Source organism: Myxine glutinosa, chromosome 10 (assembly GCF_964187855.1).
Source record: "Myxine glutinosa chromosome 10, kmMyxGlut1.1, whole genome shotgun sequence".
In the NCBI taxonomy this organism is placed as follows: Eukaryota; Metazoa; Chordata; class Myxini; order Myxiniformes; family Myxinidae; genus Myxine; species Myxine glutinosa.
Genome location: NC_136270.1, coordinates 134,866,407 through 134,891,997, shown reverse-complemented (window position 1 = coordinate 134,891,997; position 25,591 = coordinate 134,866,407). Strand labels below are relative to the sequence as shown.

Sequence of the window (25,591 nt, the reverse complement as noted above, 5' to 3'; positions counted from 1 at the left end):
CATGGGAAGACTGTAGCTGCTCCCTCAATTAACCGGCTGACATGGGGAGGCTGTAGCTGCTCCCTCAATTAACCGGCTGACATGGGGAGACTGTAGCTGCTCCCTCAATTAACCGGCTGACATGGGGAGGCTGTCGCTGCTCCTTCAATAAACCGGCTGACATGGGGAGGCTGTAGCTGCTCCCTCAATCAACTGGCTGACATGGGAAGACTGTAGCTGCTCCCTCAATTAACCGGCTGACATGGCGAGGCTGTAGCTGCTCCCTCAATAAACCGGCCGACATGGGGAGGCTGTAGCTGCTCCCTCAATAAACCGGCTGACATGGGGAGGCTGTAGCTGCTCCCTCAATTAACCGGCTCACATGGGGAGGCTGTAGCTGCTTCCTCAATTAACCGGCTGACATGGGGAGGCTGTAGCTGCTCCCTCAATTAACCGGCTCACATGGGGAGGCTGTAGCTGCTGCCTCAATTAACTGGCTGACATAGGGAGGCTGTAGCTGCTCCCTCAGTTAACCGGCTGACTTGGTGAGGCTGCAGCTGCTCCCTCAATTAACCTGCTGACATGGGGAGGCTGAAGCTGCTCCCTCAATTAACCGGCTCACATGGGGAGGCTGTAGCTGCTCCCTCAATTAACCGGCTGACATGGGGAGGCTGTAGCTGCTCCCTCAATTAACCGGCTGACATGGGGAGGCTGTAGCTGCTCCCTCAATTAACTTGCTGACATGGCGAGGCTGCAGCTGCTCCCTCAATTAACCTGCTGACATGCCGAGGCTGTAGCTGCTCCCTCAATTAACCTGCTGACATGGCGACGCTCCAGCTGCTCCCTCAATTAACCGGCTGACATGGGGAGGCTGTAGCTGCTACCTCAATTAACCGGCTGACATGGGGAGGCTGTCGCTGCTTCCTCAATTAACCGGCTGACATGGCGACGCTCCAGCTGCTCCCTCAATTAACCTGCTGACATGGCGAGGCTGTAGCTGCTCCCTCAATTAACCGGCTGACATGGGGAGGCTGTAGCTGCTCCCTCAATTAACCGGCTGACATGGGGAGGCTGTAGCTGCTCCCTCAATTAACCGGCTGACATGGGGAGACTGTAGCTGCTCCCTCAATTAACCGGCTGACATGGGGAGGCTGTAGCTGCTCCCTCAATTAACCGGCTGACATGGCGAGGCTGTAGCTGCTCCCTCAATTAACCGGCTGACATGGTGAGGCTGTAGCTGCTTCCTCAATTAACCGGCTGACATGGCGAGGCTGTTGCTGCTCCCTCAATTAACCAGCTGACATGGGGAGGCTGTAGCTGCTCCCTCAATTAACCGGCTGACATGGGGAGGCTGTCGCTGCTCCCTCAATTAACCGGCTGACATGGGGAGGCTGTAGCTGCTCCCTCAATTAACCGGCTGACATGGCGAGGCTGTTGCTGCTCCCTCAATTAACCGGCTGACATGGGGAGGCTGTAGCTGCTCCCTCAATTAACCGGCTGACATGGGGAGGCTGTCGCTGCTCCCTCAATTAACCGGCTGACATGGCAATTCTCTAACTGCTCCCTCAGTTGCAGCCACAAAGTAATTTTTATCTTGGAAAAGTAACTCTGTGTTGGACTTTTTGATTGGCGTGACGTTGATATGACTTCATTGTCTGGAAAATATACTTTATCATCTCTTATTCCATTTTATTGTTTGGTTGATTTGAATGAGATTGATGAATTGTGTTCAGGAATTTAGTGAGGCCTCCTGTGAGATTTGATCCCAGGCCTAGTTAGACTCAGCTATGAAGAACATCTGAACAGATGGGACTTTTTACATTTGAAAGGAATTGCTCGTGAGGGAATCTGATGGAGTTGTTTCACATAATGAAGGCTTTCGAGTTTAGACAATATAAGTGGAGAATAATTTACCAGCAAAATGGACTGACAGAACAAGAGGGCATAATTTTTGTAGTTTTTTTTTCCAAGAAGAGAAGTTGGAATGAGAATAATGCAGGAGACTTTGACTGGGTGCGTAGTGAATGCATGAAATGGTCTCCCTGCAAGTGTAATGACAGGAGAGTGAATGGGTCGTTTTAAAATTTAGTGGGATGTGTCTTGAAGTCGTGGGGATGGAAGAGTACTAAGATGTTAGCATGATTGTGCAGGCTTGATGGGCCTCATAGCCTCCTGCTGCCTTGAACTTACCTATTTTTCCTTGTGCAGTGGTGGCCAAAAATATTGGCACCCTTGCACTTTTTTCAAATAAGTCACAATTTCTCTAAAAATAAGTTGAAATTGACAAAAGTATTTGGTCTCCACAATTCTTTATTTCGCTGTTAATATTACAGAACCTTTGTTTTTGATTCAGAACTTAATACATCCTTTCAAATCAGAAAATAAAAAGAAATGGCATTGATAAAATTATTGACACACAAGACTTAATATTTGGTAGCACAGACTTTGGACAAAATCACTGCAGCGCAGCGCTTTGCATAGCCATGAAAGAGCTTCCTCCACCTCTCCACTGGCAGTTTGTCCCACTCTTCTTGTGCAAACTGCTCCATTTCTCCCAGATTTGAAGGGTGCCTTCTCCCAACTGCTGTTTTCAGATCTCCCCACAGGTGTTCAATGGGATTTAGATCTGGACTCATTGCTGGCCACTTCAGATCAGTCCAGCATTTTGTCTTGAACCATTCCTGGGTGCTTTTTGAAGTGTTTGGGGTCATTGTCCTGCTGCAAGACCCATGACCTTCAACGGAGACCCAGCTTGGTAATCTCCCGATTTCATGATGCCATGCACACATTCAAGGTACCCAGTGCCAGAGGCAGCACAGCAACCCCAAAACATCACTGAACCTCCTCCATGTTTGACTGTAGGGAAGGTGTTCTTTTCTTTGAAGGCTTCATTATGTTTTCTGTAAACATAGAGATGATGTGCTTTACCAAAAAGCTCTAAATTGGTCTCGTCTGTCCACAGGACATTCTCCCAGAAGGATTTTTTTTTTGTTCAGGTGTGTTTTGGCAAACTCCAGTCGGGCTTTCTTACGTCTCTCTCTCTCTCAGCAGTGGGGTCCTCCTGGGTCTCCTACCATATAATCCTCTTTCATTGAGTTGGGGACGGAAGTTGCAAGTTGAAACTGTCGTACCTTGTGTCTGAAGGCCAGCTTGAATCTGTTTGGTTGTTGATCGAGGTGCTTTCTCCACCATTGGAACAATCCTTCGCTGCAATCTTCGATCAAGTTTTCCCTTGCGGCCACCTCCAGGGAGGTTGGCTACGGTGCCATGGGCGCTAAACTTTCTGATAACGTTGCACGTTATCAGGAACATTACCAGGAACATGGACACAGGAACATCAAGGTCTCTGGAGATGGACTTGTAGCCTTGAGATTGTCCATGATTTGCTTCAATCTGTGCCTGACCTCCTCAGACAATTCTCCAGTTTTCTTTCTTCTCTCCATGCTCATTGTGGTCCACACAGTGACACAAAACAGCAGAATGACTCCTTTTCTCTATTCAAACTGGTTGAATGAGTGATTTTTATATTGTAGGCACCTGCACCTCACCACAGGTGAGTTCAATTCCAAAGTAAGGCAGAATCACCTGCTTTAAATTGAATCTGAGATCTTAATCTGAGAATTATTTCTAACAACTTCTAAAATGTGCCAATAATATGTTCCGGGCCATTTTAGGATTTGTGTGTGGAATAAGCTAATATTTAGTGGTTTTTTTTCAGCTTAATTTTTGTTTTGTTCCACTGAAAACCAAAGAAATACAAATGTGGATACCAAAATATTTTTTTAATTCCAACAATTTTCTGGGAGAAATGGTGCATTCTTTGAAAAAGGTGCAAAGGTGTCAATACTTTTGGCCACGGCTGTCGACTTAATCACGTTCATGATCATTCTCCTTGAAGGTTCATTTGGAAATTCTCACATTAAATAACGCCATTTCTCTGATTGAATCAAACTTAAAAGGACTTTACTTTCCTGTACGTCTTTCTTTGTTCAAGATCTCATGATATTGTGATATTAAAGCGTGCGCGCGTGCGTGTTGTTGGTTGTTATCTCCATATGCGGCTTTCAGAAGGTGGGTGGAGTCCTCTCAGGTCTTGAAGTTTCCACCTCCGTTTCAGTAAGGGATCATGATTCATGGATCAAGTTTTCTTCTTCCTCAAAGTGTGTTTGTGTTTGTTTGTTTTTGTTTTTCCCTGAAACTGTCATGGTTCTAAGAAATGATTTTTCCTGTTTCTTCTTAGGACAGCAACTGGCTTGAAGTGAAATTTAAAAGCCGCTGCTTCCTGCTGAAATTCCTTTCCCATATGAAGCCTGATGAGGACGAAGGTTGGTGACACTAAATATCATTTAAGCAAGAGTCTCCTCTATCCCATTGAATGTTTTGAGAATGTTATAAATTATTTTGGGTGAGATCCTCTTTACAATCCTCTGTTTCCCATTGCAGATAAGCACAGTGATTGCAACACAGTTGCACACTCCAAAGACCAACAGGTTCCACCTCGATCCCTGTTGAAACACTTGAGAAATACAAAAAACAATGCAACCAGCGCTAACTTGGAGTCCAGTGCTGAGAATTCCCACAAACTCGCGTTGCCTCAAAACAAAGCTTGCCCAAGAGTTCACAGCTTGCTACCACAGGCTCGCGCTGCTGCTTCTGCACTCTCACTGCTGATGACTGCAGGTGCCTCCGGGTTTGTGAGAGTATTTCGTTTCATTCGGCAGACGATCAGAGGAGAGGGACTGTTCTTTATTCACAGAATAACAATTATTGGCATATCCTTGGACCGCTTCACATCAGGTATTGATCTTACCTGTATGTGTCAAAAACGTTTTCAAATTATCACTCTGCTTACTTACCAATGTTTTCCTTTTACTGTCCGTGCTGGTTTTTGTAAAGAGATTTGACCACCTGTGTTCTCCTTACCATACGTTTGTTGCCCCTCTGTCTCTCGTGGTCCATCTATTCCTGCGAGGAGCCAAAGCAGGAGGGATACTCTATGCAATGATTAACTGGAACAACACTCTTTGACATCACGACGTCAACCGATATGCCTCCGCCCACATTATTACATCATTATACACACTTGTACCAAGTTTTAATTGGATCATTTCAGCCGTTCTCAAGTTATAGACATATTGCAGACTTTGACCTTTGACCACGAACCCAAAATCGAATTGGTTCATCTTTACATCATTCTCCATAATTGTATGTGCAAATCCTCTTTTGGTTCATAGCAAATGTTGCGTCATACCAAATTTGGTCAGAATCCCATCACTGGTTCACAAGTTATCGTGGTAACAGGGTTTTTGCCTCACATGACCGATGACCTTTGACCTCAAAATCTAATCGGTTCATCTTTACCTCATTATACATACCTGCACCAAGTTTGACGAAGACCCCTTCAGCCGTTCTCAAGTTATCGCGGAAACGAAAACCTATCACGGACGGACGGACGGACGGACGGATGGACAGCCGGATGGACAACCTGAAAACATAATGCCTCCCGTGACTTGGTCAGTGGAGGTATAAAAACTGTTGTTCCTGTGCAGCATGATCGACGACGAACACTTTCCGTGGACTTATCTAACCTTATAAATGAGCGATGTTTCTGATGTCAGCTTGCTGTATAATTTACCATTAAACACACATCCTTAGGTTTAGGTAATAGAACGCTGCCAGTTAATGAATTTGACGTTGGTCCCGATTGTAAACTGGGAAGTAGGAAATATAGGAGCACTTGGCATTTTTACCTGGTGCTTCACTGACAGATTAATCTGAACACGGTATGGTGTACCTCAGAAACATTCTGCTCTTTTCACTCTACCATCTGCCCGAGCACACATCTTCCAACTACCTGGAAGTCAGCTAACATCACCTGCGTCAGCCAACTTCTTCTTCTTCCTTTTAAAGCCCATAATTATTCCTACGTTCTTGCGGGGTTGGCCTGGGTTGAGTTTAACTTGAGTCATTCACAAGGTGGTTGGCCAGACCTGACCTTGACTAAGGTTATGGCAGGAATTTGTAATTTGGCCAGGGTGCTGGCGATAATTCGCCTCCTCTTCGCGAAGGACACCGTGGGATATTTAACGTTCACCAACTAATTCCAGTAGACAGCACGCCCAGTTTATCGATGGCACACACCCTAGATGACAGTTTGTAGCTGGGTTGAGATTCAAACATAGGCAAGATAGCTTTGGGGTGAGTTTACTACCTTTCCGGCCTTGACCATCCATCCATTGCCACCCATTTTTATCAGCCATCCTTGCTGCTTATATATGGCGCAAGAAAAAATCACTTCCGCTTTGCTGTGAAGGTCAGTGTTGGATACTTTTGTTTGAACCTCCACCTAAAATGGGTGACATAAAACATTTTTTAATTTCAAATTATTCTCACTCAGATTTCAACATCACTGTAATACATATTGTATAGTTGTTTTTAATTTCCTCATATATAAGATGATTATTTGTCGTACCGGATATCACTGGGCGGCGCTATATGAGACATTTACATCGAGAGAATTGGGGTCTTCCCCCCACCCTGAACTCCTCCACCCCCCCCCCCCCCTGATACTTGCAAAATACCCCTCCCCCCAAAAGGTTTCCATTGATCCATCAAATTATCCATTTCATCAACAATAAAATTGAGGATCTTGATCAAAGCTTGGTTTGAAAAGTTTTAAGTTTGACCTTGAGTTCACCTTTGAATAGTTGATTTCCCAATTCGGTGAAGCAATATGCAAATGCTGTTTAATTCTCAAGTCAATCGGATGAAAATTGATGGTTTTTCAGATGAAAATTGATAGTTTTTCAGATGAAAATTGATGGTTTTTCAGATGAAAATTGATGATTTTGGAAGTTTGACCTTGAGTTGATCTTTGACCTTTTGACCTCAATAGTTGCTCTTCCAAGTTAGTGATTCAATATACAAATGCTGTTCAATTTTCACGTCTATCGAATGAAAAATGGCGATTTTAGAAATTTGACCTCCAGGTGACCTTTGACCTCAAAATCGATATGCTTCTCAATTGTGACGACCTCTACAACTTGATGAAGTTTCATGACGATCGGTTTAGAATTGTGACCTGCAGGCGAGTCAGGGTCTGACTGTACTCCGTAGATAAATCACAAGTTTTTGCCTGAAATATCAAGTTAACAATCGGATGTTATAAATCATTTCACAGGTACTCCACATGCACACAATGAAGTTATGGAGATTGGCAGCTCAGTGTACGACATCCCTCTTCAAGGTTCTTGCAAGTTGCTACAGCTGACGGCGGCAGAAGAGATTGATGACCAGGACCAATCTTTGACATCAGGTGAGCAGCAAGCAACACCACATATGTCACAACAGGAATTCAGAGTTACCAGTGCCTGCCCGTACGTGCGGGGAGGTAAGTACGTGGACATACGTACGTTGACGTACGTACCAAAAATAAGGCCCCACTGTCCGGAAGTTCGCATATCGCAGTTACGATTAATCGCAAATTAGTTTTAATGGCCAATTCTTCAATTAGCGCCAACATATTTTGCCATTTTGCAATTTCATCGCAAGGAAAAGCACAAAGAGAAGGGAACAACAAACACACACGCGGTTCCTTCGCTGTAGCTTGACTGTACGTGCAAAATTTTATTTTAAACTTTCATCGTTCCTTCGGTCTTCGCTCTCGTTCTTCACCGTTCCTTCGCTCTCGTCCTTCGCTGTTCCTTCGTTCACGTGTGTGGCCGTACGTGCAAACAAAAAACGTATGTGTTTGCTAAATAAATGGCCATAACTTGGTAACCACTTGCCCGATTAATATCAAACCGTGAAAAGGCACATCCTCAGGTCCCCAGCTTATCACGTGCGAAGCGTCACATGTCAAGCGTGCAGCTCGTTCTTCATCCATTTCGTCTGCACGACGCCTTGTCACACGTCCAGTGTTGTCTGCCAAGTGAGCAGCTCGTTCTTCATCCGTTTCAGCTGCACGACGCGTTGTCACATGCGTAGCGTCGCGTGTCAGGCGAGCAGCTCGTGCTTCGTCAGATTCCATTGCGCGTGCACGACGCGCAGTTTCGTTCCTTCGCTGTCGTAAACGACGAATGGATTGGGGCATTGTGTTTAACTACAATCAATCTATAATATAGACTAAGTATATTAAGCCCTGGTGTTGGGCTAGCGGCTAGGGTGCCAGCTTAGGATCCTATGATCCTGGGTTCGAATCCCGGTCGATCGCTGAATTAATGCCAGGGGGGTTGACTCAGCCTGTCATCCTTCCGAGGTCGGCTAATTTGAGTACCAGTTCACTGGTAATTCCCTGTTTGTCGTTAAAGGCGGCAAAAAGGGTTGGCGTCAGGATGGGCATCCGGCCGTAAAACATTGCTTCAAAAAGGGGACCAAAAAACAACAACAACCACGGTTCCCAAAAAAGGCCAACCCCCGCTTTGCGGGGAAAAATGGCCTCTAAAGGTGTTTTTTTTTTTTTTTTTTTTAAACATAGACAGTAAGTATAAGACAGATAAGATAGTATAGATATATAAGATAGTGAGATAGTAGTAAGATACAATCGAGACAGTAAGTCGTCACTATCCCTAAGTCCGGAATTTAAGTCCTCACTGTCCGGAAGTTCGCATATCGCAGTTACGATTAATCGCAAATTAGTTTTAATGGCCAATTATTCAATTTTTCAAACCGCGAGGCAGAAACAACAAACACACGCGGTTCCTTCGCTGTAGCTTGACCGTACGTGCAAAGAAAAATTAAAACTTTCATCGTTCCTTCGGTCTTCGCTTTCGTCCTTCGCCGTTCCTTCGCTCTCGTCCTTTGCTGTTCCTTCGTTCCAGTACAAAACGTATGTGTTTGCTAAATAAATGGCCATAACCTGGTAACCACTTGTCCGAGTAATAGCAAACCTTGAAAAGGCACATCCTCAGGTCCCCAGCAATATACCTGGCAAGTTTCACTTAGATCGGACCAGTGGTTGTCGAGAAACAGCGGTCACAGACATACACACAGACAGACACACAGAGATTGCTTGCATTATAGAGAGACCATCAAACATCTTCATCATACAAACAGAGCAACACAGCAGAACGATGACGACCCCTCTCATGTGGAGCAGTGCAAAGTTTTTCTGAAATATATTGTCGTGTTCCTGGTGATTAAAATCTTCCAAGGAAACGGATTTCCGAACGAGCTTTAACTCCGAGGCGTTCAGTAAAAATATAGTGGAGAATGCGTGTGTGGGAAGGGGGGGGGGGGGGAGGAGAGACCGAGGAGCGCTTACCTCAACGGATCCTACCGGCAGTCCTCAAACCTGCGATATTTAATTCTACCGACACAGGTTTAAAATGTACAAGAAATTGCCGGCTTTATTAACCAAAATGCCGGTAACAAAGAAAATGCACGATAAATGAAACTATATTCCTAAATTGGAGCGCCCACACACGGACTCATACACAGACAGAGGATAAAATAATTGGAAAATAAATATGTGTTCGTGTGTGGCACTTATCTCCTAGGGCCTCTCACTCACTCACTCACCGCAGGCAGGTTGGTGGTCTTTCCATCTTCTACCGACTCCTCTCTGGCCTTGCCCCCCCAGCTCTCTCTGTGCTCTGTCCCGCAAATATTCCTACAGGTCGCACAAGATCTGCCTGCAACCCTCTTATGGTTAAACTGCCAAAATCAAGACTCTCTGCTCACCTTCACTCCTTCATTCCTCTTTTCTCCCGCCTCTGGAACAAACTCCCTCACTCTCTTCAATCCCACTCCACCCTCCAGGTCTTTAAAACAGCTGTTCACCACCATCTCTTATCTTCCCCCATCCAAAACCTTGATCTTTTCTATCCCCGCTAATTTCACCCCAATTCCACTTTTTTGAAATACCAACTTCTGTCCTGGAAGTCCTTGGTGTCCTTGTGTTTTATACTTCTCCCCTCCCCCCCCCCCCATCCCCTTCCCACACCTCCTCCCCCCAAGCCCTCTCCCTCCCACACATCTCCCTGCTCTTAAATGTTGTGTGCTCTCAAGTGTTTGTGTGCTTCCCCTTCCCTTGTCTTCCGCTCCCTCTTTTTATATATTTTGTTTGTCTGGTTGATTTGTTTGTGAAGTAAATGTCAGCTCTTTCACGAGCCTCGATTCAGTATACAAAAAAAAGAAAAAAAGAAGCTGTTCTTGAATCTCGTCAGTCTGCAAACGGGTCCCGGAGGTCTGTGCGCGGGAAATACATGCCTTGGCGTGAAGTTCTTGTGTGGGAAACAGGCCTTGGCACGCAGTGTGTCCACATCGGCTGCCGAGTGTGAAGCGAGCAGCCCTCGCTTGTCCTCGTCGTCTTCTTTACACAGAACCGTGGCCTCTCAGCACACCCAGGCATGCACCGCCAGCACCAACAAGCCAGGGAAAGGACAATGCGGCTGCTCGAACCGATAGCCCGGACCAAGAAAAGATAATGAAATGCGCAGATGCATCCGACTTTCCTGAACACCAGGACCCGAGCAAGGACGTGCGGCACCAAAGAGAGACAATGCGAAAATGCGACTGCACGCGATAAAATCTATCACCAAGAGCGGGAACCAAGAGGAGGTCAACGCTGAGAGAGCCAAAATGTCCACCGCTCCAACTATTTTGTACTTGAGGCTCTGATGTCATCCCATGACGTCTCCGTCTCCGCTCCTATCAGTGAGTCTCATCTTACCAGTCTTTGTGTCAATCAAATCCCGGACCTATCACTGCTCTTCGAGGCGTGGCATCATGAACCTGCCTGTGCCTCTGCGCTCACCAAGTACGTATTATCAGCGATAGTGCTTGATGCCTGGTTTCCGGTTGGTTTTTAATTTGTGTGGTTAATGGCTGATTTCTTACGAGGTGTCTGCAGTGCGGTGTCATAAGGAACACAGGAAAAGATTACAGAGGCAATTACATACAGGGGATTAATTACCCATAATCCCTCACCAATTAACAAACCCCACCCCTCTCATGGGGACGAAGATACACTTGCTCGACATCCGGTTTACACAAATTTCCTTCTTATGATACATCGAGGGTTCTTCTTCTTCACGACAGTCAGAGCACACTTCCGATGCATTCTACCTGGTTCTAAGGTAATCATTGTCTACCCCCTACAAACGTGACAACATCATAGCAGTTTATGAGATGGGGTCTTCCCTTCTTCACGTATGTTATCCTTGGTTGCCAGGAACCTAACCTATTGAACTTGCCTCCATTCACGACATTTTCCAAGAACGTATCCTCCGCGAATGTCAGGGTCCGACTGTACTCCGTAGATAAATCACAAATTTTTTCCTGAAATATCAAGTTAACAATCAACAACAACAACAACAACATGCATTTTAAAGGCCATTTTCCCTGCTAGAGCGGGGGTTAGCCTTGCGGTCCCCATGACAATCTTCTCCATTTTGCCCTATTTTCTGCATCTCTCCTTGTTAACCCCCTTGCCCGCATGTCTTCTTCCACCGTCTTTAGCCAAGTCTTTCTCGGTCTTCCCCGTCCTCTACTTCCTTCTACATTCATTTCCATCACTCTTCTCAACCAGTCACTTTCATCCTTCCTCAACACATGACCAAACCATCTCAACCTGTTCCTCCTCACAGCATAAATCACAGGCTCTATTCCCATCATCTTTCACAATTCATCATTTGTCTTCCTCTCTCTCAGCGACACTCCGCACATCCACCGAACCATTCGCATTTCCACCCTTTCCAGCCTTCGTTGCTGCTCTCCATTCATGACCCATGTCTCGCTCCCATAAATCATAACACTTCTCACACATGCAGCATACACCTTTCCCTTCAGCTTCAACGACACTCCCCTCCTCATCAGCACGCCACTCAGTTCCCGAAACTTCTTCCATGCACATCTCACTCTAGCAACCTTTGCCGAGTCTGATCCACCTTCTCCATTCAGCATGTCTCCGAGATAGCAAAATGTTTTCACACCTTCCAGCTTCACGCCGTCTCCAAGATCCAACTCAACATTTCCTCCATCTGCAGCTCCCTCTGTGCACACCTTACATTTGAATGTAGCTGCCACACTGGTTAATGACCCTCTCAGACCACTACATTTTTGATGAACCCACTCAGTGCACATTGTACATTGAATGGAGTTCACTCCGACACCCTTCCTGCACACAGCACATGGCCACTTCCCAGTTCTTTCCAACTCACCACATGCTTTACCACTTGCCATCACCTTCGTCTTTCCTATATTCACCTTCAGACCTTTTGTCTCCATACTTTCCTTTCACTTGTTCATCTTTTCCTTCAGTCCATCCATACTTTCCGCAATCAACACCAGATCATCTGCATACAACAACTCCCACGGTAAACCCTCCTTTACGGTCTGGGCCAGCACCTCCATCACAGCTACAAATAGTAGTGGACTTAGTACCGACCCCTGATGCACTCCCACCTTCACCTCAAACTCACCACTGTTCCTGTCCTTCGTCCTTACAGCTGTGCGCGCTCTTTTGTACATTGCCATCACAACTCTGATCAACCATTCCTCCACTTCTAACTTCCTCAATGCCCATGTCAATACTTTGCGTGGAACCCTATCGAATGCTTTCTCCAGATCAACAAACCCAAGAAACAACTTCTTCCTCTTCTCCATGTACTTCTCCTGCAACTGCCTCACAATAAAGAGCGCGTCTGTCGTTCCTCTTCCTGGCATAAATCCAAACTGCGTTTCGTCGATCTTCACCTTCTTCCTTATCCTCCTCTCCAACACCCTTTCCAATACCTTCATTCCATGCTCCAATAACTTTATCGCTCGGTACGAGCCACACTCCAGAGGGTCACCTTTCCCCTTGTATAGAGGGACAAGGGTACTCAGTTCCCAATCCACTGGAATGCAGCCTTCTTTCACCACCAGATTACAGATCTCTGTCATTCTCTTCACTTTTCTTTTACAGCTTTTCTACTCTTCATTGCTTTTATAGCTTCCTCAACTTCCTTCTCAGTTATCTTCTCTGCCGGTCCTAAAACTGGGTTACTCTCTATGTTGCCATCCCATTCATTCTCTGTATTCAACAGCATTTCCATATATCTTTTCCATCTTCCTTTAATTCCATCTGGGTCCACAACGATTTGTCTCACTTCATCCCTCAAGCAACTCACCCCCATCACATCACACCTCTCTTTCGCTATCTGCTTTGCAATCCTGAATACCGCTCTCTGACCCTCTTCCGAATCCAAGCGTTCTCCGATCATTTTCCTCCATGTCTCCTGCGCCTTTGCTACCTCTTTCTTTGCAGCCTTCTTGGCTGCCTTATAACTTTCATGCTCTGCTTTTTCTCCTCCCGTACCCTTCGCCTTCTGCCACTCCTTGAACTTCTTCCTCTTTTCGTCAATCCTCTTTCCAACTTCATCATCCCACCACCATGTTTCCGAGTGCCTCGGTGGTCCTTTTGTCCATCCACATACCTCACCAACGGCTCCCAACAGACTATCTTTCATTGACATCCAACCACTTTCAAGCTCAACCACATCATCCTCTACCCTACTCAGCCTCTCTGTTAATGCCTCCCTTACTGTCACCTCTTTCAACCTCCACACCTTCATTCTCGGGTGGTGCTTCACCCGCCGAGCTCTCCTCGCACCTTTCACCCTTATGTCGCAGACAACCAAGTGGTGCTGTGAAACAGCCTCCTCCCCCGGGATCACCTTTCTGTCCCGGAGGTGCCCCCTATCTAGCCTACGCACCATCAGGTAGTCAACAGTTGTCGTCGACCCACCTGACGTGTATGTAACAAGCTTATTATCCCCTTTCTGAAACTGAGTATTACAAATCAACAAATCAGCTCCATCAGCAAACTCCAAAATCCTTTCGCCTTCTCCATTTCTCACACCATATCCGTAACCCCCATGAACTCCCTCAAAACCATCCATACTCCTTCCCACATGTCCATTTAGGTCTCCTCCTACCACAACAACTTCCTCATCTTTCACATTTTCCATCAGCTTCTCTATCGCACACCAGAACTTGTCCTTTTCTTCATCGCTCCGACCAACCTGCGGAGCATATCCCGAGATGACGTTCACCAAGAGCTTTCCAATCATCATTTTCACCATCATGAACCTATCACTCACTCGAGGCACACTCACCACACTGTCTACAAACTCCTCAGAAAATAGGACACCAACACCATTCACGCCCTCCGGGCACCCTTGCCACACAAACTTGTATTTCTTTCCCTGCCTACCCTTCACCATTCTCACACCACTTCCCTTCCATCTCGTCTCTTGCACACAACATATGTCCACTTTTCTTCTGACCAATACTTCCACCACTTCTCCTGATCTCCCTGTCATTGTCCCTACATTCCATGTCCCAAACCTCAGAAACCGATCTCCACTTCGGGCTGTACCCTGCCCATATGTAGTTGTAATTGTCATGGTTCTCTTTTTGAGGCAATGTTTTTATGGCCGGATGCCCTTCCTGACGCCAACCCGCTTAGTCACCTCTTACGACACGCAGGGATACGGTGTACCTATTCTAACCAGGGTACACACCGTACACACCGGTCCAAGTCAATTCATGTAAAACTAAAAGCACAAGGATGGCCGAGTCGTCCTCCCAAATACATTACACACACAAGCTCCTCCACAAGCTTGAGATCACCATTGATAACAAAGAAAAGGTTCGTTTACACTGCACGTAAAGTAGCTAAGATGGCCAGGCGTACAGAATGTTAACAATCAAGTTAACAATCGGATGTCAAAATTCATTTCACAGGTATTCCACATGCACACAATGAAGTTATGGAGATTGGCAGCTCAGTGTACGACATCCCTCTTCAAGGTTCTTGCAAGTTGCTACAGCTGACGGTGGCAGAAGAGATTGATGACCAGGACCAGCCTTTGACATCAAGTGAGCAGCGAGCTACACACACCACAGATGTCACAACATGAATTCAGAGTTATCATCAAACATCCTCATTATACAGACAGAGCAACACAGTCGTACGATTACGACTGCTCTCAAATTGAACATGCAGAGGTTTTCTAAAACATATCATCGCAATTTATGAGATGCCTCGAGGAAGCGATGCTTCACGGAAATGATACTCGCTTCTTTCTCACAGAACAAATAACTATCCTGGAAGTCCTAGCAACAGCAGCCTCTGGGTGTCGACTTGCTTTCTTTTCCATACAAGCTGCCATATTGTGTCATTCTTGAAGTTTTTTTTCCTCCCTCTATGTCTGGAACCGAACCTATTTTCCCATGAGACTTAAGTGAATGAATTTCACGATTTGCACTTATGGTATCCTTGGTTGCCAAGAACCTAACCTATTGAACTAGCCGACATTTTTGGCATTTTCCAGGAACGTATCCTCCGTGAATGTCAGTGTCTGACTGTACTCCGGCGATAAATCACAGGTTTTTGCCTGAAATGTCAAGTTAACAATCGGATGTTATAAATCATTTCACAGGTACTCCACATGCACACAATGAAGTTATGGAGATTGGCAGCTCAGTGTACGACATCCCTCTTCAAGGTTCTTGCGAGTTGCTACAGGTGACGGCGGCAGAAGAGATTGAAGACCAGGACCAATCTTTGACATCAGGTGAGCAGCAAGCAACACCACATATGTCACAACAGGAATTCAGAGTTATCATCAAACATCTTCATTATACAGACAGAGCAACACAGTCGTACGATTACGACTGCTCTCAAATTGAACAGTGCAGAGTTTTTCTAAAACATATCATAGCAATTTATGAGATGCCTCGAGGAAGCGATGCTTCACGGAAATGAGAGTCGCTTCTTTCTTACAGAACAAATAACTATCCTGGAAGTCCTAGCAACAGCAGCCTCTGGGTGTCGACTTGCTTTCTTTTCCATACAAGTTGCCATATTGTGTCATTCTTGATTTTTTTTTTTCCTCCCTCTATGTCTGGAACCGAACCTATTTTCCCATGAGACTTTTCTCATGAGATTTTCCCATGAGATCTGTGTTTGGTTCATTTGTTCAATTGAAGTCATTAAATTTTCACTTCATATTCCAAAATGAACCAGACCAATGTGACTGCATCACCAATATGCCTCTGCATAGTCCGTGCCCATGATAACAGGTAGATTCCCTAGTTGACTGTCCTAAAAATCAACAAGTTTGATTTTAATCCCTTCAGATGTTTTCAGGTATCACATTTTTACCAGACATGACAGGTTTCACATCGATCGATGAAGCGCTTTCAGAGAAGGGTTTTCTTTCAAATATTGTCTTTCAAGCTAATATGGCTGCCAAACCGCACGACATATGACATCAAAAATGTAGACTCTGCATACTATATGTATGGGTAGGGGATGACGTTTGTGAAGTTTTGTGTTGATCGGATAAGGTTCGTTTTCCTATCCAAGATGGCTGCCAAACCACGTGGCCTATGACGTCATAATTTTCAAACTATGTGCAGCAATGGTGTTAGATTAAATTTGTAAAGTTTCGCATTGACAGGGTAAGCGGTGTCTTAGTTATAATTATTTAATATTTTCCTTCAACCAATATCGCTGCCACACCATATGACCAATTATGTTTTTCGTGTTCAACTTTTAATCGCCATGCCTAGTCGATGACGCACATAAAGCTTTGAGTTGATCGCTTTGGTGGTTTGGGAGAAGATGTTTTTTAGAGGCTTTAGGTTAAATCCAATATGGCTGCCAAACTATGTGACCTATGATGTCACAAATTCAATATTTCGATACAAATGGATCATCGATCCTGTGCATGCAATTTCTGATTTTTAGGATAAGGCATTTGGTTGAAACATTTTTGGCTGGTATACCACTTCACCGATGATGTCATCATTATCACGCTTTTGTTCCCCCATTGGGAGTACTTGACAATGTGCCAAGTTTCACATTTTTCCATTCAATGGTTTCCGTGAAATAATTTTATTATTATTTGTGTTTAATCCAAGATGGCTGCCATACGACATGGCCTATGACGTCGCAATTATCATAAAAACATTCTACATGGGTGTCGCTCCTACACTGAAACCTTCGTCTCAATCAGACATGTTGTTCCTGAGAAAAGCGAGGTTTAGCCCGTACGGACGGATGGACAACCCAAAAATATAATGTCCCCAGCCACCTTTGGGAGCGTTGGCATAAAAACCCAATGAGACACAAATGAAACCTCATTGAACACCATTGTGAAAATTACCCTCGTATCGGTTTTACAGAAACCCTATTACTTAGCATATTACATTTACTCTCATGTAATGTGTTGTCATCGTTATTCATCAGGTCATCGTCAACAATTAGAACTTGAATCATAAATAACTAGAACGGGCACTCGGTAGAGCGCATACCTTCGCCGCAGCTACTGTTCTGTACTTGGCATGGGAGTGTAGGGAACAGAACAGTGAACAGTTTGGTGCTGATTTCATGCAAATCGGATAAGAATTGACCGAGTTATGACAAATAAAAATACGATTTTGACCTTTTCGTGACCTTGACCTTGACCTTTGACCCGATTGCTCCCAAAATCTAATCAAATGTGTCCCGTATAATAACCAATCATTCCACCAAATTTCATGCAATTCGGTTGAATACTTTTTGAGTTATGCGAATAACATACACACACACACACAGACATACAAATAAATACACAGCGATCAAAACATAACCTTCCGCTTTTGCGAAGGTAACTAGAACGGGCACTCGGTAGAGCGCATACCTTCGCCGCAGCTACTGTTCTGTACTTGGCATGGGAGTGTAGGGAACAGAACAGTGAACAGTTTGGTGCTGATTTCATGCAAATCGGATAAGAATTGACCGAGTTATGACAAATAAAAATACGATTTTGACCTTTTCGTGACCTTGACCTTGACCTTTGACCCGATTGCTCCCAAAATCTAATCAAATGTGTCCCGTATAATAACCAATCATCCCACCAAATTTCATGCAATTCGGTTGAATACTTTTTGAGTTATGCGAATAACATACACACACACACAGAGACATACAAATAAATACACAGCGATCAAAACATAACCTTCCGCTTTTGCGAAGGTAAAGAACGGGCACTCGGTAGAGCGCATACCTTCGCCGCAGCTACTGTTCTGTACTTGGCATGGGAGTGTAGGGAACAGAACAGTGAACAGTTTGGTGCTGATTTCATGCAAATCGGATAAGAATTGACCGAGTTATGACAAATAAAAATACGATTTTGACCTTTTCGTGACCTTGACCTTGACCTTTGACCCGATTGCTCCCAAAATCTAATCAAATGTGTCCCGTATAATAACCAATCATCCCACCAAATTTCATGCAATTCGGTTGAATACTTTTTGAGTTATGCGAATAACATACACACACACACACAGACATACAAATAAATACACAGCGATCAAAACATAACCTTCCGCTTTTGCGAAGGTAAAGAACGGGCACTCGGTAGAGCGCATACCTTCGCCGCAGCTACTGTTCTGTACTTGGCATGGGAGTGTAGGGAACAGAACAGTGAACAGTTTGGTGCTGATTTCATGCAAATCGGATAAGAATTGACCGAGTTATGACAAATAAAAATACGATTTTGACCTTTTCGTGACCTTGACCTTGACCTTTGACCCGATTGCTCCCAAAATCTAATCAAATGTGTCCCGTATAATAACCAATCATCCCACCAAATTTCATGCAATTCGGTTGAATACTTTTTGAGTTATGCGAATAACATACACACACACACACAGACATACAAATAAATACACAGCGATCAAAACATAACCTTCCGCTTTTGCGAAGGTAACTAGAACGGGCACTCGGTAGAGCGCATACCTTCGCCGCAGCTACTGTTCTGTACTTGGCATGGGAGTGTAGGGAACAGAACAGTGAACAGTTTGGTGCTGATTTCATGCAAATCGGATAAGAATTGACCGAGTTATGACAAACTAGAACGGGCACTCGGTAGAGCGCATACCTTCGCCGCAGCTACTGTTCTGTACTTGGCATGGGAGTGTAGGGAACAGAACAACAAAAATACGATTTTGACCTTTTCGTGACCTTGACCTTGACCTTTGACCCGATTGCTCCCAAAATCTAATCAAATGTGTCCCGTATAATAACCAATCATCCCACCAAATTTCATGCAATTCGGTTGAATACTTTTTGAGTTATGCGAATAACATACACACACACACACAGACATACAAAAAATACACAGCGATCAAAACATAACCTTCCGCTTTTGCGAAGGTAATTAACCTGAAATTGCAGACAGAATTATTTATTTTATCTGAGAAGCTAAACGAATCTTCTTCTTCTTTAGTACCTCAAACTTTATGTGAAATGCGATCGATTTTTAAAAATCAGAATTTGAGCAAATCTGTTTCATTCGTCTGTTAATATGCCTCCCCGATTGACAAATCTGCAATTTGAATTTCATTTGAGGTTGAAATGATTGCGGGAGATCGCGTTATAGTGATGACGTCTTGGATGGACATCCTCTTCTTCAGGCGCTCATAACTTTGAGTGAAATACGATCGAGTTAAAAATAGTCAGAATTTGAGCAAATCTGTTTCATTCGTTTGTTAATATGCCTCATCTCTTGACAAATCTGCAATTATAATTTTTTTTGAGGTTGAAATGATCGCGGGAGATTGCGTTATAGTGATGACGTCCTGGATGGACATCTTCTTCTTCAGTCGCGCATAACTTTGAGTGAAATACGATCGAGTTAAAAAGTCAGAATTTGAGCAAATCTGTTTCATTCGTTTGTTAATATGCCTCATCTATTGTCAAATCTGCAATTATAATTTTTTTTGAGGTTGAAATGATCGCGGGAGATCGCGTTATAGTGATGACGTCCTGGATAGACATCTTCTTCTTCAGTCGCTCATAACTTTGAGTGAAATACGATCGAGTTAAAAATAGTCAGAATTTGAGCAAATCTGTTTCCCAAAATCTAATCAAATGTGTCCCGTATAATAACCAATCATCCCACCAAATTTCATGCAATTCGGTTGAATACTTTTTGAGTTATGCGATTAACATACACACACACAGACATACAAATAAATACACAGCGATCAAAACATAACCTTCCGCTTTTGCGAAGGTAATAAAAATACGATTTTGACCTTTTCGTGACCTTGACCTTGACCTTTGACCCGATTGCTCCCAAAATCTAATCAAATGTGTCCCGTATAATAACCAATCATCCCACCAAATTTCATGCAATTCGGTTGAATACTTTTTGAGTTATGCGAATAACATACACACAGACATACAAATAAATACACAGCGATCAAAACATAACCTTCCGCTTTTGCGAAGGTAATAACATTAATTTAGCAGAGCTTTGACACACACTACTCTTTGCTTTGATTATTGGGTGCTGTGATTGGCACCACATATGTTGTTGTATTTAACCACGTAGCACACAAAACCCTCCACCGATCTCCATACAAAAAGAAGCATAGAACAGCAAAATATGGAACTGATATTGAGGAAATTGGCCAAAAATATCCAGATTCAGGTTGTGTGTGTGCGTGCGTGCGTGCGTGCGTGTGTGTGTGTGAACTTGTCACGAGTGGCTGTTTATGAATCACATAATTGCTCATGATTTGACTTTGCATAAAGATTTGTGATGTTGTATTACATAATTATTTGTATTTCTAATTTGCGTTTTTCACTCTTTAGAAAATTCTCTTTTACCACTTGAATATAAACCTGAAGAAGAGAAGCGGAACCTGAAGAAGCTGGAATTGGTAAGATAAGAGATTTTTTTTAGTCCATCATTAGTGAAAAATAACAAATATGTCTTTGACTTGCAAGGTTTCATTTTAATAGTTAGACTGGGCAGAAAAAATGGACTAGATGGACAACGCGCTATCGCATAAGCTCCCCTGAAATTCATTCCAGGTGAGCTGAACACTCTACAGGCCCAATGGAGGCGCTCTTATGGTAAAAATTTGTGTCAATCGGACCAAAGGTTGCCGAGAAAATGAAGTTTAAAAATGCGGACACGCCACACGTACGCACGCAGCCGAATGCCGAACCCTGCTTTTCGCTGTGCAATGTGCAATGTGCAATGTGCAATGTAAGCGGCAAGTCATGTTCATTTTATTGTAACATATTTTTCAAGACCAAATCCACCTTGCTGATTATGAAAATCACTGTTGCCAAGCTGGATTTATAGCAGGAAGCCCACAATTCAAGATGGCGGGAAAGATGGCCACAAAACTAAATTGACCCAAATCTTGGCTTCTCCCGATGATGCAGATGGAATTTAAATGCTGGAAATGGGGATTTAGGGCTCAATTTAAAAAAAAACATGAAATTAGACTGCACAGCAAGTACTTCAGAGTTCACAGTGCACAGCAAGTAATTTGTGCATTGTCTGTTCATGCATGTGCCATGATCATGGCATCACAGTGCGAGCAACACTGCACGGTCGATTTTTGTCACTTGCGCACGTGAAATTTGCACATTTCGTTCTTGCAGCTGCATGACACAACAACTAAGCATTCCTCTGCTACCGAGTCTATTTTCGTTAGCACTGGTACCAACTGAGATGGGTCGCTGGTTTCCTTGCCAACCACAAATTGTTGCATCAGCTTGATGTAGCGTGCTGCTGCAGGCCAGTTCTCACACTGACCCCGACAGTGGCCTCTTTTGATGTGTTGCCGAAATGCATCGATTGTTGGTGGAAGACAATCTGGCTGTCTGGTTTTCGCCAAAGCCATCAACGAGTGTCGTCAACTGAGTCGCCATTTGTGTTGTGCACCTTGCAGAAGAATTTTTCTGTTGCCGTGATAGTTTATTGAGTCAAGGGGACTTTTCCAAGATGTTCCAACAGTGTTGTTTTCTCATCGTCGCGTTAGGTCACACATTTGTGTGCCGTCCAATGTACATTGTCGTGTCGCAGCCAGAGATTACATGAAAGGCAAGCAGTGACACCATAATATCAGGTGACAGACAGCGACGGATATCGTGAACGCGTATGAATTTCCGCTTTTTCAAAGCTTTTAAAGTTCGACTTCCACTTCCGGTCCCTCGAGCGAGGAGGATTGCTTCAATCTCTCCACGGCATCAAAGTTTGAGTATTTTCATATTCGTGTCTTTGTCAAAGTTCCACTGGTTATTTTATTGCGTATGTGTTGTTGTGTGTTTCTAGTTGGTTTTGGTTTTGTAATTATTGCAAACTTGTGTGTAATTAGTCGTTTTTTGTTCGCACCTCGTGCATGGCCTGGTCTCTCTCGGCTCCCTCCCCCCGTCGGTATATTGTGAATATAAGTTCTTTCCTTTGCTGTATTTGCTTGTTTCTTTGATTTTCTTTTCTCCCCCTACTTCCCACAAACATCTGTCTAACGTTTTAAATACAAGGAAAAGAAAAAAATCCTTTATTAATCCTTTCTCTCCTCGCAGACACGTGCTTGTTCCCTCGCCCCCTTGTCTCGCCTTGTGCCCCGCCCCCTTGTCTTGCCTTGTGCGCCACCCCCTTTATCTCCTTTTTCTTCCACCTCTCCAGCCTTTCCAACTCTCGTTTCCTCTATACTCATTCAACCCTTTCTCCTTCTTTCTCAAATCCACGTCCTCACTGAGGGATTTTTCCCAGATTTTTTTCACAGTTTTATATAAATATTATTTAAATATGTTTAAACTTTCCCTGCAGTGTTTTTTTCAGTGGTTTATTACAACATGTTGTTTTTCTTCCTATTTAAAGGCTTTTTTCAATTACCTCTTCAATTCATTCCACTTCAAAAAAACATTTAATCTCTTCCAATTCTTCCTTTCTACATTCTCTAAACTCACTTTCATTCCACCCCTCCTCTATCGTTTTGAAACGGATCTTTCATTTGAAAATCACAACAAACACAATTTGTTATAAATGTTCGTTTTTCATTAATCATCCACTTTCTAAATTCCCCTCCTCGCGCCTTCCCTTCAAAACTCCTACCCAACCCCTCCCTTTCAAATCTCCCTCCCTACCATCTTTCTCCAATTCTCCCTCCTCCCCCCTCCTCCTCAAAGCTGCCTCCTCCCCACAGCTGCCTCCTCCCCACTTCGTCTCCCTTCCATCTCATACCTCCACCTCCTCCAACCTTCGACATTGCTCTTCCCCCCCCCGCCTCCTCAAACAACCCCTCACTGTGCCTCATCCCATCACCATCAAACCTTTTGTCCCCCTCATCCTTCCCTTTCTCCCAACTCTTCTGCAATCTCTGACACATTATCAACAGCTCTCCCTACCTCACCCTCTCACCCCTCATCTTTCCCTACCCCTCCGCTCCCCTGTCCAATACCCGTTGCTCCCACTCCCTCTTCTTTAACGTTATGGACCTCAAACGTCTGCGGCCTTCACTCAAACCTGATTGATCTCTCCATACAGGTTGCTTCTGACAAAGCAGACATAATCTGCTTAACAGAAACTTTCCTCCTTCAAGATGTCTCTGATTCCTTAATATCTCTTCCTGGTTGCGCCCTCCTCCGGTAGGATAGACCTGAGCCTCGTCCTGGAGGTGGGGTTGCTATCTTTATTAAAAACTCTCTTCCTCACTCTCCTTGCACTGCCCTCTCCCCACCCCACCCCAGGAGTACCTCTGGCTACGGCTTCCTCTTGGCTCCCACCTTTTGTTCATATGTGTTCTGTACCGTCCTCCAAACAGTGATGACTCAATTTACATCTCGCTGTCTGACAACATGGAACAACTTCTATCCACTCATCCCAACTCTCTCTTCCTCATATGTGGTGACTTCAACTGTCATCATGCCAGCTGGCTGGGTGTGGGTACCTCTCACACCAGCCATGGCATCTCAGCAAAGGACTTCTGTGACTCGTTGGGACTGACACAATCTGTCAATTTCCCGACCCGGATCTCAGTCAATGGAGTATCTTCTCTTCAAGACTTGGTTATGACAAACTTCCCTGCAAATGTCTGCTGCTCTTCTTCTGCGCCAATCGGTTCTGCTGATCATGTTCTTGTTGAAGTGGACATCTCTCTGGCCATTCTCAGAGAGCCTCCTCAGCGCCGACGAGTCTGGCATTTCACTCAGGCCAACTGGCATGGTCTTCAACCAGCCATCAAGCATCTGGCCTGGTCTCCCATCTCTACTCCCTCTGACATCAATTTTTTTTTTTTTTGTTGTATACAATATCGAGGCTCGTGAAAGAGCGAACATTAATCACACAAAAAGTCAAACCGACACAAACCGACACATAAAACACAAAATAAGGAGAGCGGTAGACAAGATGGGGAGAGAGGGGGAAGGACACAACAAACACAACATTTGAGAGCAGGGACATCGAGAACTGTGGGAGGGAGAGGGCTTGGGGGAGGTGGGAGAGGTATAAAACATATGGACACTGCAAGGACTTCCAGGAAAGAAGTTGGAATTTCGAAAAAGTGTATCTGGGGTGAATTAGCGGGGGTAGAAAAGTTCAAGGTTTTGGATGGGGGAAAATAAGAGATGGTGTTGAACAGCTGTTTTAAAGACCTGGAGGGAGGAGTGGGATTGAAGGGAGTGGGGGAGTTTGTTCCAGAGGCGGGGAAAAAGGGGAATGAAAGAGTGAAGGTGAGCAGAGAGCCTAGATTTTGGCAGTTTAACCAAAAGAGGGTTGCTGGCAGATCTTGTGCGACCTGTAGGAATATTTGGGGGACAGAGCACAGAGAGAGCTGGGGGAGCAAGGCCGGAGAGGAGTCGGGAGAAGACAAAAAGACCACCAACCTGCCTGCGGTGAGTGAGTGAAAGGCCCTCGGAATTAGCTTCATCGCAGGAGATTCCAATGATTCTGAAAGCTTTGGCTTCAACAGCGTGAAGCCGAGCTAGGTGTGAGGCAGGAGCACCGGCCCAGAAGGAGGAACAGTATTCCATTGAGCTGCGGATGAAAGCCTTGTATGTGGTGAGGAGCTCAGGTGTGCCAAGGAAGGACTTCGCACGACGGAGGATGCCTAGTCGGCGACTGGCTTTGGAGGCCAGCTTGGCAATGTGGTTTTCCGAAGAAAGATCATGGCAGATAGTGAGACCCAAAAGCTTGAGCGACAGAACTTCTTGGAGAGGATTGTTGAGAAAGTAGATGGGAGGGTTTTCCAGTCCGTCTTTTCGGAGAGACATCGTAAGAGTGTGAGATTTGTCAGGATTGAAAGACATGTTCCACTTGTTTGACCAGTCTGTGATTTTGTCCAGGTCTGCAGACAGTGAGGAGGCTGCAGGCTGCCGATCTGAGGGATGAGGAATGGAGCGGCAGAGAGTGGAGTCATCAGCAAAGAGATAGAGAGGATTTTCCAGGGTCGGAGAGATCATTGATGAAGACCAGGAAAAGCACAGTGCCCAGAACACTACCTTGGGGAACTCCAGCCAGAACAGGAAGGGGCGATGGGCGAAATCCATTCAAGGCCACACGTTGACTATGACCAGAGAGGAAGTCCGCAAGCCAAGCGGGAAGATTTCCATGGATACCATAGGAGGAGAGTTTGGTGAGCAGAGCTGGGTGCCAGACCGTATCAAAGGCACGTGATATGTCGAGGGAGACAGCTCTGATTTCCTGTTTGGCATTGAGGACCTCCATCCATTGTTGAGACAGCAGAAGCAACATTTCCAGAGTAGAATGACCTGGTCTGAATCCAAATTGATGATCGGAGATCAAGGCATTGGAGAAGAGGAAGGATTTGA

The 25,591-nt window shown here is 44.7% G+C and overlaps 1 protein-coding gene across 1 annotated transcript in view; it reads left to right on the top strand.

Moving 5' to 3' along the window:
• LOC137433553 (uncharacterized) overlaps positions 1-25,591 on the top strand; it is a 75,084-nt gene that overhangs the window by 29,969 nt on the left and 19,524 nt on the right. Inside the window, exons 5-10 of the mRNA XM_078786151.1 lie at positions 4,220-4,304; positions 4,423-4,776; positions 7,160-7,294; positions 14,710-14,844; positions 15,408-15,542; positions 20,618-20,685. Coding sequence (XP_078642277.1) covers positions 4,220-4,304; positions 4,423-4,776; positions 7,160-7,294; positions 14,710-14,844; positions 15,408-15,542; positions 20,618-20,685 — 912 coding nt within the window. The remainder of the gene's footprint in view (positions 1-4,219; positions 4,305-4,422; positions 4,777-7,159; positions 7,295-14,709; positions 14,845-15,407; positions 15,543-20,617; positions 20,686-25,591) is intronic.